The sequence below is a fragment of the Orycteropus afer genome, unplaced genomic scaffold (genome assembly GCF_000298275.1).
Source record: "Orycteropus afer afer isolate SDZICR_OR568_19922 unplaced genomic scaffold, OryAfe1.0 scaffold00017, whole genome shotgun sequence".
NCBI classification, from domain to species: domain Eukaryota; kingdom Metazoa; phylum Chordata; class Mammalia; order Tubulidentata; family Orycteropodidae; genus Orycteropus; species Orycteropus afer.
Window position 1 is genome coordinate 14,085,221 of NW_006921604.1, and position 16,281 is coordinate 14,101,501.

At 39.5% G+C, this 16,281-nt stretch overlaps 1 protein-coding gene across 1 annotated transcript in view; it reads left to right on the forward strand.

The window, feature by feature from the left end:
* The first annotated feature begins 274 nt into the window (after window positions 1-274).
* Window positions 275-16,281, forward strand: part of IL1R2 (interleukin 1 receptor type 2) — a 34,465-nt gene continuing 18,458 nt past the window's right edge. Inside the window, exons 1-5 of the mRNA XM_007959488.2 lie at window positions 275-398; window positions 1,207-1,462; window positions 6,686-6,866; window positions 10,581-10,755; window positions 13,407-13,469. Coding sequence (XP_007957679.1) covers window positions 332-398; window positions 1,207-1,462; window positions 6,686-6,866; window positions 10,581-10,755; window positions 13,407-13,469 — 742 coding nt within the window. The 5' untranslated portion in view covers window positions 275-331. The remainder of the gene's footprint in view (window positions 399-1,206; window positions 1,463-6,685; window positions 6,867-10,580; window positions 10,756-13,406; window positions 13,470-16,281) is intronic.

Consider the following 16,281-nt stretch of genomic DNA (forward strand, 5'->3'; position numbering starts at 1 on the left):
GCCCAATTCTGGAGAGAGAGACTTAGGAAATGAAATCCCTATATCAAGAATGTCTAAGAGCTTTAGGGAATTGACTTATGGCATGTTCAGTAAATATATTAGAAATGAGCAAATCTGAAATATTGAGTTTTCTTGTAAAAACAAACAAAAACTAGAAAAGAAAGTTTCTGTAATCATGTGAAGTATCCATACCCTGTCACTGGTACACCTTCAAGGGTTCTTTCTTTGGGAGTCTTTGGTTCTTGATGACCCCTCTTTCTCCTCCTCTAGGCTACTAGGTGCTGGTCCTCAGCTTTTTGTTTCCTATGCCCTCCAGAAGTGGTCTGGAACAATGTTCATCTTATGTATGGTGATTGTGGGTGCTTCTGCCTTCATCATTCAGCCTGAGGAACAAACAGGTAAGAAGTCAAGCTGTCAAGCAGGAAGTGGCTTGTCTGTGGCTTCCCTGTGGAAGACAAGTGTCTATTTAGTTCTTAAAAAATCAAAAGTATCAATAGTTGTGTCTGATAGATTGCAAATGCTTCTCTTTGCCTACCTGTTCTTAGTACCACATGGGCTGTGGGTAGTGGTCACTCTTGTCAAGGAGTGAGCCAAAGGAATGGGTACTCTTAGGCGAGCCCTTAAAATATGCATTATCTTGTCACAACCAACCTCTTCTGTCTGAAATCAGATCCACTTTTAAAGACAAGGGGTCAAAAAGTGAAAAATGGCTACATTTTAAAATCATTCTTTCTTTACCATGTGAACCTGATTTTTACTTTCTCTGAAAAATATAAACTGCAATTGATAGCAACCCTAGGCTTGTTATTTGGAAAATTTGAGGCCATAAATAACAAGGGAGTCAATGGACCCCCAGAGTGCAGGTTCTCACTGTGCCTAATGTCCCCTTGACAGAACAAGCCCAGGTCTGGAGATCCCGGGGAGTTTTGTGATTTAGGCAGGTTTGGAAACAACATCAGCCCCTGAATGGCACAAACAATTTGTGCTTGACTGCTAACCTAAAGGTTGGTGGTTCAAATGCACTTGGAGGGTTTATGGAAGAAAAGCCTGGCAATCTGTTTCCATAAGGACTAGAGCCAAGAAAACCCTATGGAGCAGTTCTACTCTGTAATATATGGGGTCTCCATGATGCAGAATCAACTCCATGGCAATGAGTTTGGTTTTGGTACCAAAAAGCTAACTGCAGTCTCTCTCTCTGTTCTTCAGTGGCTGTAAGAAATTGCCAATTTCGTGGCAAGCATTTCAAAAAGTACTTCAGGGTGGAAGAGGAGCCTGTGGTCCTGAGATGCCCCCATGAGGAGTCTTGGTTGTGGACTAGTCCCCACACCAACATAATGTGGCATAAAAATGACTCTGGTAGGATAATTCCAGGGGAAGACACGCGCATGTGGGTCCAGGACAGGGCTCTCTGGATTTTGCCAGCCTTGCAGAGGGATTCTGGCACTTATGTATGCACTATAAGGTAAGACATTCTGCAAGGAGAGTGGGGTTGGGCTCCCTCACAGAATGAACTTTTGCTTAGTTCTTCAGAGATGACCTAGATTTCAAAACCCAGTACACAAATGAGAGCATAAATTGTGTTCACCTCACTGTCCCTGAAAAACCTGACACCCTAGGACCTCCCCCCAGATGTCATGACCCTCCTCTTCCTTCACTGAAATGTTTTCTCAAATGTCCCCTGTTTGGAAAGGATCTCCCTAGCCACTTAATCTAAAATAGCACTCCTGTCACTCTCTCTTCTTACTCTGCTTTTATTTTTCGTCATAATATCAGTGTGTATATGTGTGTGCTTATGCATTTTATTTATGTATTCATCTCTTCATTAGAACATAACTCCATGAGCCAAAGAACTGATTACTTTGTTCACTGCTGAATCCAAATGATAAAGATGCAAGAAATATATGAATGGAATTTTAGACCTGGATGAGACTTTAGGAATGAATTAATTCAATTATGTATTGTACAGATGAGGGAATCAAGCTCCGGAGAAGTGAAATCATTTATAAAATTACGCCAAGTGGTTGTTGGTGGAGCTTGAATTGGAATTAACATCTTCTGACCCTGAGTCCTGCTGCTTCTTGAACAGGAGAGACACAGGCCTGGTGTTGGCCATCTTAAAACTTCTCTGTAGAGTTCCTGGGTTCTGCAAATGATTAATGTGTTTCAGCTGCTAATTGAAAGGTTGGTGGTTTGAGTCCATCCAGAGGCACCTTGGAAGAAAGGCCTGATGATCTACAACCAAAAAAGCAGCCATTGAAAATTCCATGGAGCACAGGTCTGACACACATAGGGCCCCATAAGTCAAAATCAACTCAAAGATAACTATTTACTTTTTCAGTCTTAGTTCTGAAAAGATTGGGGCAGACCCTTGGCCAGATTGTGAAGCAGCTTTCCTGACCTTATCTCTGTCAAGGTGGACTCTCCCTTGCCCAAGCCTCTTCTTAGTCCTTCCACCAGCCAGCTTTCCCCACTGCCGTTGAGTCGGATCCGACTCACAACAACCCCTCCTTGGGTTTCTGAGGCAGTATCACTATGGAAGTAGATTGCCCAGCCAGCTTTAGAGCCCCTCCATATCTCATCAACTTATTTGATATAATTGGAAACTATGCCCAGGAATATTTACAATTAAAAAGAAAACCAAAGAATATGACATTCTTATCATAAAATAATTATTGGCTAAAGGCAGAACTTAAGATAACATCAGCCCCAATTCTAGGTAGGGTGCATGTGAATGATTTTGAGAAGGTTTTCAAATTATACACACCTTGGTGATCACCCTTTCTGCTAACCTATGTGCCTAGCCTCCACTATAAACAATTTAGAGGTAGGCTTGATTCCATCAATGAACTTTGCCTAGGAAACAAACAAGCAAATTCCTATTTCCATATACAGAGAAAAGTGATTGTCTGATTTTATAATAGAGATGCATGATTTTTTCTTTATTTTTCAGTGTAAACACTAATTTTTCCCAAAGATCATTACTTAGGGAAATATAATACTGTTGTAGAAAAAAAAATATGGAATTTGGAGTCAGGAGGTGATGGCTTGGAATCTTAGCCATTCTCCTTTCTCTCTGGTAGAAACTTGGTCTTGCTTGATCTTTATGGGCTTCAGTTGTTTCTCCTGTAAAGAAGCTTGTTGGGAGCATTACATGAAATCACTGCATATGAAGCATGTGGCAAGGGGAGCATTTCAATAGGTGGTCAATAAGTACCTGGGAATGGAACTAATGAAGTGTAATGCGCAAAAGTCAGGGAGACTTTAGCTGAGTCATGTTTGTCTTAACACTTTTATATTCAATTTTAAAAAAGCATACTTAATACCCTTAGTTTTTATTCCTATAGAAAAAAGAGGTGTGAGACTGAGGAGGAAGTAGAAATCCCAATGTGTGCCAAGCTTTCACATATGGGAGAGTTCACCTGATGACTTTTCAGACCTTCTTTCCTCTCTAAGTTTGGGGATCTATTAGAGGGGGAATCACCAATGGTTACCATAATGCTCTTTGGTATTTATAGTCGTAGGGCATGAAACTGTCCTGTTCCTGTGATTTTTATGATCTAGAACCTGTGTCATTTACCAAGACCTTTTTGCAGTCAGGGGAGGCAAGGTTATCCTGTGTAATAAACACCCCCAAATTTCAATGGCTTTAAACAACAAAGGCTTATTCCTCACTCATGCTAATGTCCGTCATGGGTTGGCAGGCACTCTGGGCTGAAGGAACAGTCATGATCTCAAATGTTTTTGGTCACTGCACCCGAAAGAAATACGATCTGGAGTGTTTCTTGTGGCATACTAAAGCTTTGATATAGAATTGACACATGGGCAATTCACTGAATACAAAGAGTCATAGAATTGTGCCCATGCACAGCAGGGCCAGGAGTGTAATGCCACCATGCATTCAGAGAATGGGATAACTGGAAACAATCGGTGAACAGGGCTGGTCACAAGCACATCTTTATTATGAGGCTGCCACCACACTACATGGCACTATGGCTGGCCATCAAATATCTCCCTGCCCCATTTTTGCTTTAAGTTATTTTCATGGAGTGTCTTTCCCAAAAGGAATTTCTAGATCAATTATATGATCACATCAATTATATGCATTCTTGATGTGTGTAATCAGCTTGGTTTCCAGAGACAGTGCCTTAAATCATGGGTTTTCTCAGAGTCCTAGTAGGCTTCCAGTCTTGTCTCAACCTCTTATTAGCTGCACAGCCTTAGGAATTTACATAACTTCTATATATCTCCTTCTCCTTATTGAAAATATCAGGACGATAATTCCCACTTCACTGTGTAGGAGAATCCATGTAAGGTATATAAAGCACTCAGCACAGGCCCTGGATGGTTGTGTGCACTGAGCCAGCTGCTGGGATTACTGTTTTTCAGGTATGTACTGTTTTTAGACTTGTCTTTGCATTTCTTCACCTTGCAATGAGATTGTGTATTTTTCAAGGTGATAATAAATTTGATGCATTTCTTTGTGCATAAAATGTACATTCGTCTATCTCCTTCCCTCCCTCCCTCCCTCCCTCCTTCCTTCCTTCCTCCCTTCTTTCTTTTTAAACTAGATATGGAATACAGTAAGGAATTGGCCTTATATATTTGAATGAATTATTTTTACTTTTGGATAGTAAGCTCTTACCAATTACTACTTCTTCATTTTTTTTTTTTTTTCCTCATGTTGCCTCTTTGGATGTAAATTGCATTACATTTTGCTATGGAAGTTGTTTTTTCCTCCTGTATGTATTAAACACCTTCCTTGGGTCAGGAACTTAGCTAATGATAATTATATTTTATGTTTTACTATCTTAAATATATATATGTATATTTATCATTATCTTTTCCTTTCACTCCCTTTCCTCCATATTTCCAGGCTTGTTTTGACTTGGTCCTTTTTTCCTGTTTTGGGGTCTTGATAGAATTATGATCTTGAGATTACAGTTAGCCCAACCCAACAACAATAATAATAACAAAGCAACAAACTTATGAAGTTCACTTGCCCCATGCAACACTGCAAAATTCTTTTATAGAATTTATACTAAGTTTTCAGCCATTTTCTGAAACCAGACTATAGTTGATACATGATTCCCAGGAGCAGTAATGGGAATTTTCTTTATATAGAATTAGTGGCTCTTTGGAAACAATCTCTCCGCCTGGATATGCTTCCCCAGGCCAGGAGACTGACACATGTTGGGGCTGGACTGGTAGCTCAGTGTCTAAGGCAATGGACTGCTAACCAGAAGGCTGGCGGTTCAAACCCACCAGCCACTCCTCGGAAGGAAGGTTGGGCAATCTACTTCCATAGTGATACTGCCTCGGAAACCCAAGGAGGGGTCGCTATGAGTTGGGGCTGACTTGACGGCAAATAACAACAACAACAACAGTACCTGAAAGCTTTAGGGCCCTTCAGAGAGGACTGGAGAATTTCTTAGTGGCCCTAGTTAATGTTGAAATCAGGTTTCCTTGGGAAAATGCAGGATGTATCATTGTTTCTATGTAGCAATTATAATGTTGGTTGGGTTTTTGTTATTGTTATTGTTCTCTGAGAATTCAAATGGAGCAGAGACAGAAGTATTGTAATCTGAATCAAGAAAATGCAGAATGTTGCATTTAATGGGATTGGGAAAATTACTTTTATTATTATTGTGATTTGGCTGAAGATTTACAGGGCTAATTCATTTTTCATTCAATAGTTCATACACATTTTGTTTCATGACATTGATTGCAATCCCCTAATCTAACAGCTCTCTTTCCACTTCCTCCCTGTGGTGATCTTTTCCCTGTGTTCTTCTTTCCTACACATTCCTGCACTCTGAGCTATCTCCCTGAGCAAATGCTGCCCTTCTGATCTCCCACCATTGATTGTTCTAAGGAGTATACCTACCTGGTGTAGGTACACCCAAGGAGGGGTTGCTATGAATTGGATCTGACTCAACCCAAATGAGTTTTTTTTTTTTTTTTGATTGTTTAGCTAGGCGCTCTGGTGGTATAGTGCCTAAGACATTTGACTACTAACCAGAAGGTTGGCAGTTCAAACCCACCAGCCACTCCTCGGAAGGAAGGTTGGGCAATCTACTTCTGTAATGATACTGCCTCGAAAACCCAAGGAGGGGTCACTATGAGTCAGATCCAACTTGATGGCAGTGAATTTGTTTTTTTATTGTTTAGCTGGAAGCCACGGAAGTCAGTTCAATTCCAAGCCCCAATTCAGGCCCAAAGCCTGATCCTTTTTCATGATTTTGTTTTTTATTTCACATTTTTCTCTCACTCTATCCAGGATCTCTGATTTTGATCACTTTCTGAGCAGTTGGCAGTTGTAGCCAGTCACTAGCTAGTTCTTCTGGTCTCAGGGTCATGTACACTGGGGTTCTCATGGTCCACTAGTCCCTTGTACAAATTGCATCCATGTGTCTTTGATTTTCTTCATTCCTCTTTGTTCTGGAAGAGGAAAGACCAATTGTTGCATCTTAAATGGCTGCTTGCAAGCTTTTAAGTCCCTAGTCATTACTTACCAAAGTATGATGTAGAACAATGTAGTATGTTATGCCAAATGAGCTTAATGTCTCTTTGACCATAGTACTGAGCCCATGGACCCAGTGACTCACTTGGATTCGTGAAATTATTGTTAATTTCATTTACTTTTGTTTTGTCTTGCTATTTATTAACAACTTCTTCATTTTTTCAGAAATGCCTCCTACTGTGATGAAATGTCCATTGAGCTCAGGGTTTTTGAGAATATAAAAGCTTCTCTGCCATTCATCTCTTACCTACAAATTCTAACCTTGTCAACCTCAGGATTATTAGTTTGCCCGGAGCTGAGTAAATTCACCCGTAACAAAACTGACTTGAATATTCAATGGTACAAGGTACATCTTTATAAATTGCCATTTCATTGAAATGTGTTTTACTAGTTTATACTAATGAAAGTATAAAATACCTATTTTTGAAGATTATACATTTCTTTTTATATTTCTGGATGCTAAAAAGCACTGAATTTAAAAAGAGCCATGAGAGCTCTGCTCTGGTAGCATAGTGGCTAAGGCACTTGACTGCTAACCAGAAGGCTGGTGGTTCAAACCCACCAGCCACTCCTCGGAAGGAAGGTTGGGCAATCCTACTTCCGTAGTGATACTGCCTCGGAAACCCAAGGAGGGGTCGCTATGAGTCGGGGCCGACTCGACGGCACATAACAACAACAACAACAATGATTAATATAATCTGTTAGTCCTTATGTAGCTTGGGTTAGAATCATCACCATTTTGATTTGAGGGAAGAGAATATAAAACGAATCCATGTTAAATAACTGCTGAATGAAATAGGTGTTTACTCTGCCCATTGTACATGAAAATTTAGAAAAAACTGTTACTTTACATAAAAACTTTATACACATAATAGAGTTCCTGGGTGGCACAAACATTTACATGCTTGACTATTAGCCAAAATGCTGACAGTTCAAACCTACCCAGAGACTGACAGAGACAGACCTGGCAATCTACTTCTGAAAGGTCGTAGCACTGCAAATCCTATGAAAATAGACTTGAAACCTAGAGAGATAATTTCTTTTTCTATCTATATTAACTCCTAAACTTAAAATGATCTTAAAATTATTAGTCCAATCTTATCTCTTTTGAACATTGTCATTCAAATCACTGTGACTACTTCTAATGCTCTTTCTTGGATTTTTCCTAAGCTCTATTTAAAGGATATTATTTTAAAGCATATGATAATTAATCTTTGGTTTAATAGAGTAAATACAAACACAGTTTAGTCCTTTGCCTGGGTTCATAAGTACTGTAGATTTTTGAGTGGCTCCTAATGAAAGCATGGGAGCTCTGGTGGTGTAGTGCCTAAGGCATTTGACCACTAACCAGAAAGCTGACAGTTCAAACCCACCAACCACTCCTCGGAAGACTGGGCAATCTATGTCCATAGTGATACTGCCTCAGAAACCCAAAAAGGGGTCACTCTGAGTCAGATCCAACTCAACGGCAGTGAGTGTAGTTGTTTTTGGTTAATGAGGACATGAGATGTTATTTATATAAACCAGTAGTCAGCAAACTATAGCCTGTGGACCACATCAAGCCTGCCCCCTGGTTTTGTACAGTCCATAAGCTAAGGATGGAAAGTTTTTATATTTTTAAATGGATCTATATATATGATCAGTATTTTATGATGTGTAAACATTATAAGAAAAGCAATTTCAATATTCATCAATAATGTTTTGCTGAAACGCAGCCATGCTCATTCATTTACTTATAACCCTTGGAAGTTCATAAAACAATAGCAGATTTTTGTAGCTTTGACAGAGACCATACATCCTGCAAAGTCTTATTTACTGTCTGGCCCTTTATAGAAAAATTTTGCTGACTCCTGATATAGATCATAGATTGAAATGAGAAGTAATTTCTTTAATCTTTGATAGAAATTAATCCTTTAGTCAATAATAATTTAACCAGCATAGTGCCTAAGGCATCTGACTGCTAACCAGAAGGCTGGTGGTTCAAATCCACCAGCCACTCCAATCTACTTCTGCAGTGATATTGCTTCAGAAACCCAAGGAGGGGTCGCTATGAGTTAGATCTGACTGAATGGCAGTAATTTGGTTTTATACACATACACACATACACACACACATATATCAGTTTAACATTGAGAACATTTGAATAATTTTATAAAGGTAGAGTATAGTAGCCAGCTCCTATGAATTAGCCAGCCTAGCTATATAATACATTTGCTCTTGGTTTAGAGTTATCATAATGAGGACAAGTGAAAGGTTTCACCAACCTGGGTTTGAAAACTTGCTCCATCATTCACTTGGTGTGAAGCTTTGGACCAATCACTCCACCTCTTGAACCTGTTTCCTCTATAAAATGGTGATTAATATTTCCCACCACCCATGGTTCAAGTGATATGTGATAGGCTACTAACCTAAAGGTTGGCAGTTAAACCCACCTAATTACTCTATGGAAGAAAAGCTTGGTGATCTGCTTCTGTGCAGATTACTACCAAGAAAACCCTATGGGGCAGTTTTACTCTAATACATGGGGTTGCCACTAGTTGTAATGTGCTTAACAACAATGGCTTTTGTTTGGGGATTGTTTGGAAGATGAAATGAAATAATGTATATAAAGAACCTATGAGGATCTTTATAGTAGAGGATCTCAATGACTATGTCTGGGCAAGGATATTACAGTGGTGCTTAATAGTGCTTGTTCCTTCATAATAATGTTAATCTTCACTCAACATGTAATGTATGCAAGCCTGTTATAAACTCTCTGGCATGTACCCAAAGAAGTAGGGACTATTAGTATCTCCATTTTATAGATTGGGAAATGGAGACACACGTAAAAAACTTGCACAAGGTCAACCTACTTGCACAAGGTAGATAACCAAAAAACTACCAAACTCACTGCCATTGAGTCAATTTCAACTCATAGCAACCCCTCCTTGAGTTTCCGAACAGGTAGATGCTGAAGCCAAAACTCTGCCCCAGGTATTTAAGCTCCTTACACAACTGCTACATAGGGTAACCCTAGTGGCTTGAAGCTTTGGAACAACTTTGGTGGTGGGACCTATTTGACTTTTTTCACATTTGACTATGTCTGTTAGAAACAAAGAAACCTGGTGGCCTAGTGGTTAAAGCACATAGCTGCTATCCAAAAGATCAGTGATTTGAACCCAGTAGCTGCTCTGTGGGAGAAAGATGCAGCAGTCTGCTTCCATAAAGGTTTACCGCCTGGAAACTCTATTGAGCAGTTCTACTCTGTCCTATAGGCTGCTGAGTCATCATTGACTTGACAGCAGTGGGTTAGAAACAATGAATTTTTTTTTTTCATTTTTAATTTAAAATATTGTAAAGTCATACTGTATGAGTCATGTGGCCAACAAACTGTTTCAGTTATGTCTATGCTGCCATTCAGAGTAAGATTATGAAATGACTCAGGTTATAGTTGACTAATGCAAGCTCTCAATCATGGTTTTAAAAGAAATGTTCCTGAGAACATTTTGTGCTATTAGGACATTTTATCAAACCTTATTTGGCTTTTTATAATTTATTGGAAGCCATGTTCTTGAGGGCTCTATTCAGCAGAGAACTCATAATAATACCCTTTGTCTATATGAAAAAGTTGGCCCAATTTTCCCACTTAGTTTTTTTCCTACAATTTTTTTTCTCTATTTCTATTGACTCCTAATATTAAAATGATTTTTAAAATAATTACTGCAATGTCATCCTTTTGAACATTGTCATTCAAGTCACTGTGACTGTATAATAGTCTTCTTACCTGGATGGTTCCTAAGGTAGTTAAGCCACAAATATATGGAATTTTAAGTTATCTATTTTGTCCAAGAAGAGATAATCTTCCCCATTCATTGTGCTATTTAATCCAGTAATTTTGTTTTATATGCTAATAAATTTCCTTTTCTAAAAATGTAGTTAGAGGTGTGTCCAAGTACAACTTTGCAAAGGAAATACCAGGGTAATTCTTCGGTTCAGGGAAAATTGAATATTGGTTTGTAATAATGGTGCTATTAAGCATAGCTTTTGAGATATCCATTGATGTGTAACCTTATTCCTTAAGGATTCTACTCCTCTGGATCAAGACAATGAAAAGTTTCTAAGCTTGAGGGGAACTACTCGCTTGTTCATACACAATGTGTCTGTGGAGGATGCAGGCTATTACAGTTGTGGCATGACATTTTCCCATAATGGCACTCAATATAATGTCACAAGGAACATTAACGTGCGTGTGAATAGTAAGTACTTGCTGTACCTTTCCATTGTGGTTCAATAACAAGCATGCAAAGAACAATTGAGGTTCACATAGACCAAACTCACTTGAATGTCTTGGGTATAAAGGGCAATGAAAAACATATCTCAGCAATTCAAAAGCATCGGGTTAAGACAACATACGTGTGACACTCTGAAAAGTAGAAAGCAGGGTGTTGTTATAAGGGAAGGTGAGTTCCTGGATAGTTGTGATTAGATTCCAAGTCTGATACTAGAGCCCACCACTGTTGTTGTTATGTGCCGTCGAGTCGGACCCACTCATAGCGACCCCTCCTTGGGTTTCCCAGGCAGTATCACTACAGAAGTAGATTGCCCCATCTTCCTTCTGAGGAGTGGCTGGCGGGTTTGAACCGCCAGCCTTCTGGTTAGTAGTCCAACACTAGAGGGAATGAAAATCTCCTTTAGAGAACCCCACTTGGAAGGCATTCAGCAACAGGGCCAGCAATCAGAACACAGTTGCCATAACTTTTGTGTAATTCTAGGATGTTAGGATTTTATTTGACTTCCTAGTCAGAAGGCTGGGAGCTCTGGTAGCACAGTGTGTAAAGCACTTGACTGCTAACCAGAAGACTGGCGGTTCAAACCCACCAGCCACTCCTCGGAAGGAAGGTTGGGCAATCTACTTCCATAGTGATACTGCCTTGGAAACCCAAGGAGGGGTTGCTGTGAGTCGGGTCAGACTCAGCGGCACATAATGACAAGAAGTCAGAAGGCTGTGCATTGGCATGTCCAGCGGAAATCACCCTGTTTGACTTCCCTAAGACATGATTAATTTTCTTTGATATCAGGATTGCATAATGAAAGCTTTCATTGGTTTTAACTGAATTGGTTTAAATGAATTATAAGTAATGTTGTGAACAGGGTGGGTTAACATTTTAAAGTTTGTTCAGCATTTACTCTTTATCTTCTACCTACCTAGGAAATAAAAAAGTAGATACAATTGGGATATAGGTGCAAGAGGAATAAAAGTGTTTGAGCCTTGGACTCTACCTGAAAAAGTTTACTGTTTTTGACTATGAAGAGCTAACACAATTGGAGTCTTTCAAGGAGATTTCAGAGAGCTTTGAAAACGTATTGTTAAGTTAAGGTTAATCTAAGCTTTTTCTCACAGAGAATCCAGAAATTCAGTTTTACTACAGGAACATCATGTCTCCCATGGACTGAAGTCTCTAGATACTTTTATTTTATTATTGTGCTGTGGGGATGCATTCATATCAAGTCCCTATTTTCTCAACAGGGTAGTGCCTGAGGCTTCATGTACCTTGAATAATAATAATAATAAAAAAAACAACCCTCACTGCTGTGGAGTCGGACTTGACTCATAGTGACCCCTCTTGGGTTTCTGAGGTGGTACCGCTACAGAAGTAGATTGCCCAACCTTCCTTCTGAGGAGTGGTTGGTGGGTTTGAACCACGAGCTTCTGGTTAGCAGTCAAATGCCTTAGGCACTACTCTGCCACCAGAGAATGTTGTTGTTGTTAGTGCTGTCTAGAGTCAGACCGACTAGCTCCGTAATTATCCTGTTAATTCGCTACTGCATGGGAACAGTAGGGGGCAGCCGACTTACATGCTAGCCTGTGTTGCAGAAGTGCTGTATCTCTAGGGTTCTTAAAGGGCCAGTTGCAATGTCAGACTTGCAAAATCTTGGACTGCTTCACAGACCTACCGAATCATTAACTCTGGCATGGGAGATAAGAGAGGGGGAGCAGCAATCTGTTTTTAACAAGCTTTCCAGGGGATTCTGATGCAAGTTCAAGTTGGAGAGCCACTCATGTATCTAGTCCTTGAGGCTCTTTCTCTCCAAAGGGAATTGTGAGCTGCTCCTCTTGGCTGGGGATGGCTGAGGAGTGACTGTGAGGGAGGGGAGGCTTCTAGTCAAGAGTGAGAAGCTAAATGCTTTTCGGATTACACTGTTGTATGCTTAACGTTTACTCATGTTAGGATTTCAAAATACTTTTTAGTGGAAGAAGTGAGAAGAGCTAGTTGTGGAAATGGGCAGCTTTCACTCACCCCAAGCCCTTTTATTGTTCCATTTCAGGGCCCAGTATCTTCAAGCTGCTGGGAGCCCTGCCTCCTGGGGAGATGGTTCTTACCTTTACCTACAAAAACAGTTTATCTAATCAGCTAAGAAAGACATTAGTGGTCAATATTATATCATCCACTGTGGGGTTAGCTTTATAAACTGGTGGTTTCTGAGTCCCTGTGATTTTTTTTTTTTTTTTTTTTTCCAAGAAGTAAATCTCCAGCATGCGGTTGGGAGTGGGGAGATATTTTAGGGCAAATTGACCTTTGGTTAAAATCTATCCTGTGAGTATTGTGAGTGTTACTATTATAGATGTGCTCAGGAAGCTTGGGAGAGAGATGGTTAATTCTTTATCACTGAGCAAAGAATGTCTGTCAGGGGAATGTGTGTTTGTCCGTGACCTCTTCCCGTAATCTCTCTGATGGGAAAGGCAGCGGCCAGAGATGTTCAGTCACCTTTGCCAAAGGCTGATTTTCACAATGACTGGCTACACTGTAAGGGTAACTAATTAATTAGCTAGACAATGGAACTTGAACATCAGCTTTAAATGAAGGGTTTCCTAATCAAGTCCTTTTTTTTTTCATTTTTTTCTCAGAAAAAGAAGAGGAGCCAATTCCGGTGATTGTGTCTCATCACCAGACCATATTAGCTTCACTGGGTAAGGCTTGCAAGTGCCGTGTGACCACATGGGCTGTGAGAGTGACAGAAACCACAAAGCACAGGGGTCTTGAGGCCGCTTGTCTCTGTTGACTTTACCTCATTGGTGTGCAGCATGTCTGGGTACAGGCCCTAGAAATCCAACGTGTGAAGCAGAAATAGTAAATGCAAGGGAATATTCTCTTTGTCTCATGCTGTTGGACATGGCATTGTTTTAAAACAGGTACCCTTTGCTTCATGAAAAACCCTACATACAAGAAAGTAGAGTGCATGCATATGTCCCTTTGTATACATAGACTTTCTGGAGAAATAAAGAAATTATTAGCTGTGGTTGCTTTCGGAAAGAAATGGAAATTTGAAGTGGGAAGGAAATGGAATTCATTGTATGTAGTTCTGTCCCATTTCAATATTTTTTCATATGCATTTTTAAATTTTTTCAATAAAAACTAGACAAATTAAAAAAAAAAAAAAGCCCTGCATAAAAAGTCTAAATGTAGAAAACTAAACATTGAGAGCAGTTATTTCACTTCCTGAAAGGATTAACTGCACGGTTCCTTTCCACAGTTAGCACATTGGGTGTATAGTCATTCCTCATTATTGGCAGTATCTGTATATAGGGATTCACCTACTTGCTAAGATTATTTGTAAACCCAAAATCAATACTCAGTAGTGTTTTCCTGGTCATTTGTGGACATATGAAGGGAGTCAAAAATGAGTTCCTCAAAGTGCCACCAGCTGGGTGGAATAAGGCAACACTCTGACTTCTCATTTCAGCTCCCCAGTGTAAACAAGTGTCCTTTTTGTGATCTGTTTAGGGCCACCTCTTTTCTTTTTTTCCTTTTTGCTGGTGATTCAGTATTTAAAATACTGAATTTAAAATCCAAAGCATTGTGCCAAAGAGCTGTCTAGTGTTCTTGAAGTCAGGAGGCTGTGATGTGTTTTATGGAGAAAATGTGTGTTAGGCAAGCTTTGTTCAGGCATGAGTTATAATGTTACTGGCTGTGAGTTCAATGTTAATAAATCAACAGTATATATTCAGTAATGTGTCTTTAAACAGAAACACCCACGAAACAATCTTGTTATATATTGAATGGTTGGTGAAAATGTGGTGACCAGAGGATTGCAGTTACCCAAACTTATATTTCCCTGGAGCAATGGTTCAATATTAATTAATTCACTAATTCAGTGTTCACAAAGACTTTATAGAATGTAACTGCTATGAGTAATGGTAACTGATTATATTTAAAATAAACCACTTAACCAAAGCTTGATTGATGCTCAGCATTTCCTTAAGACTGTTTGCAAAGTGAGGCACACCTGGCCACTGCCTGTCTTCAGAAATGATTTTGTCTTTGCTAAAATAGCTGGTCAGCTGGATGAGTAGTGTGATGAAAATGTTGGAGGGGTTTGACATTTGTCAGGCCATGGGTACAGGCCCATCTAGGCAGTTCACACTTACCACACTGTCATTCACTTATAGTGAGTGAAGGTGGCATAAGCACTTTATAGTAACAGCTTCTCATGCTAAAAATGAGGGGGAAATAATTGACCTTGTTGAGGTCAATGTGTTATGTGATCTCATTTGATCTCAACATCTACCTTGTAAGAAAGAGTTTACTTCTCCAATGAAGAAAAGCAGCCCAAGGGAATACTTTGTGGAACAAAATCAGGAAAGGTGTGTGTCAGGATTATATCCTTTCACCATACTTATTCAATATGTATGCTGAGCAAATAATCCAAGAAGCTGGACTATATGAAGAGGAGTGTGGCATTAGGAATAGAAGAATACTCATTGGATAATCTGCGATATGCAGATGGCACAACCTTGCTTGCTGAAAGTGAAGAAGAGCTGAAGCACTTACTGATGCAGATCTTTATGGATTATACCTCAACATAAAGAAGACAAAACTCCTCATAAATGAACCAATAAGCAATGTCATGATAAATGAAGAAAACATTGAAGTAGCCAAGGATTTCATTTTACTTGGATCCACAATCAGTGCCTATGGAAGCAGCAGTCAAGAATTCAAATAATGTATTGCATTGTGCAAATGTGCTGCAAAAGAACTCTCTAAAATGTTAAAGAGCAAAGTTGTCACTTTGAAGATTTAGGAGTGTCTGACCCAAGCCATGGTATTTTCCATTGTCCCAAATGCTTGTGCAACCTGGATAATGAGTAAGGAAGACTGCAGAATTGATGCATTTGAATTATGGTGTTGGTGAAGGATATTGAATATACCATGGACTACCAGAGAACAAACAAATCTGTCTTGGAGGAAGTACAACTGGAATGCTCCTTAGAAATGAGAATGGCCGAACTTTGTCTCCTGTAGTTTGGTCATGTTATCAGAAGGACCAGTCTTGGAGAAGGATATCATATTTGGTAAATTAGAGGGTCAGGGGCAAAGAGGAAGACCCTCAGCAAGTTTCATTATGTTGTACATAGGGTCACTGTAAGTTGAAATCAACTTAACAGCATCTAACAACAATAATTTGTGAGCATGAAATGTTCTTCCATTTGTTAAGGTCTTCTTTAATTTCATTCAATATTTTATATTGTTCAGAGTACAAATATTTTACTTCTTTGGTTAAATTTTTTCTAGGGTTTATATATATATACATATATATATATGGATGATGGGAGCTCTGGTAGCATAGTGGCTAAGGCACTTGACCGCTAACCAGAAGGCTGGCAGTTCAAACCCACCAGGCACTCTTCGGAAGGAAGACTGGGCAATCTACTTCCATAGTGATACAGCCTCGGAAAACCAAGGAGGGGTCGCCTTGAGTCAGTCCGACTCGACGGCACAATA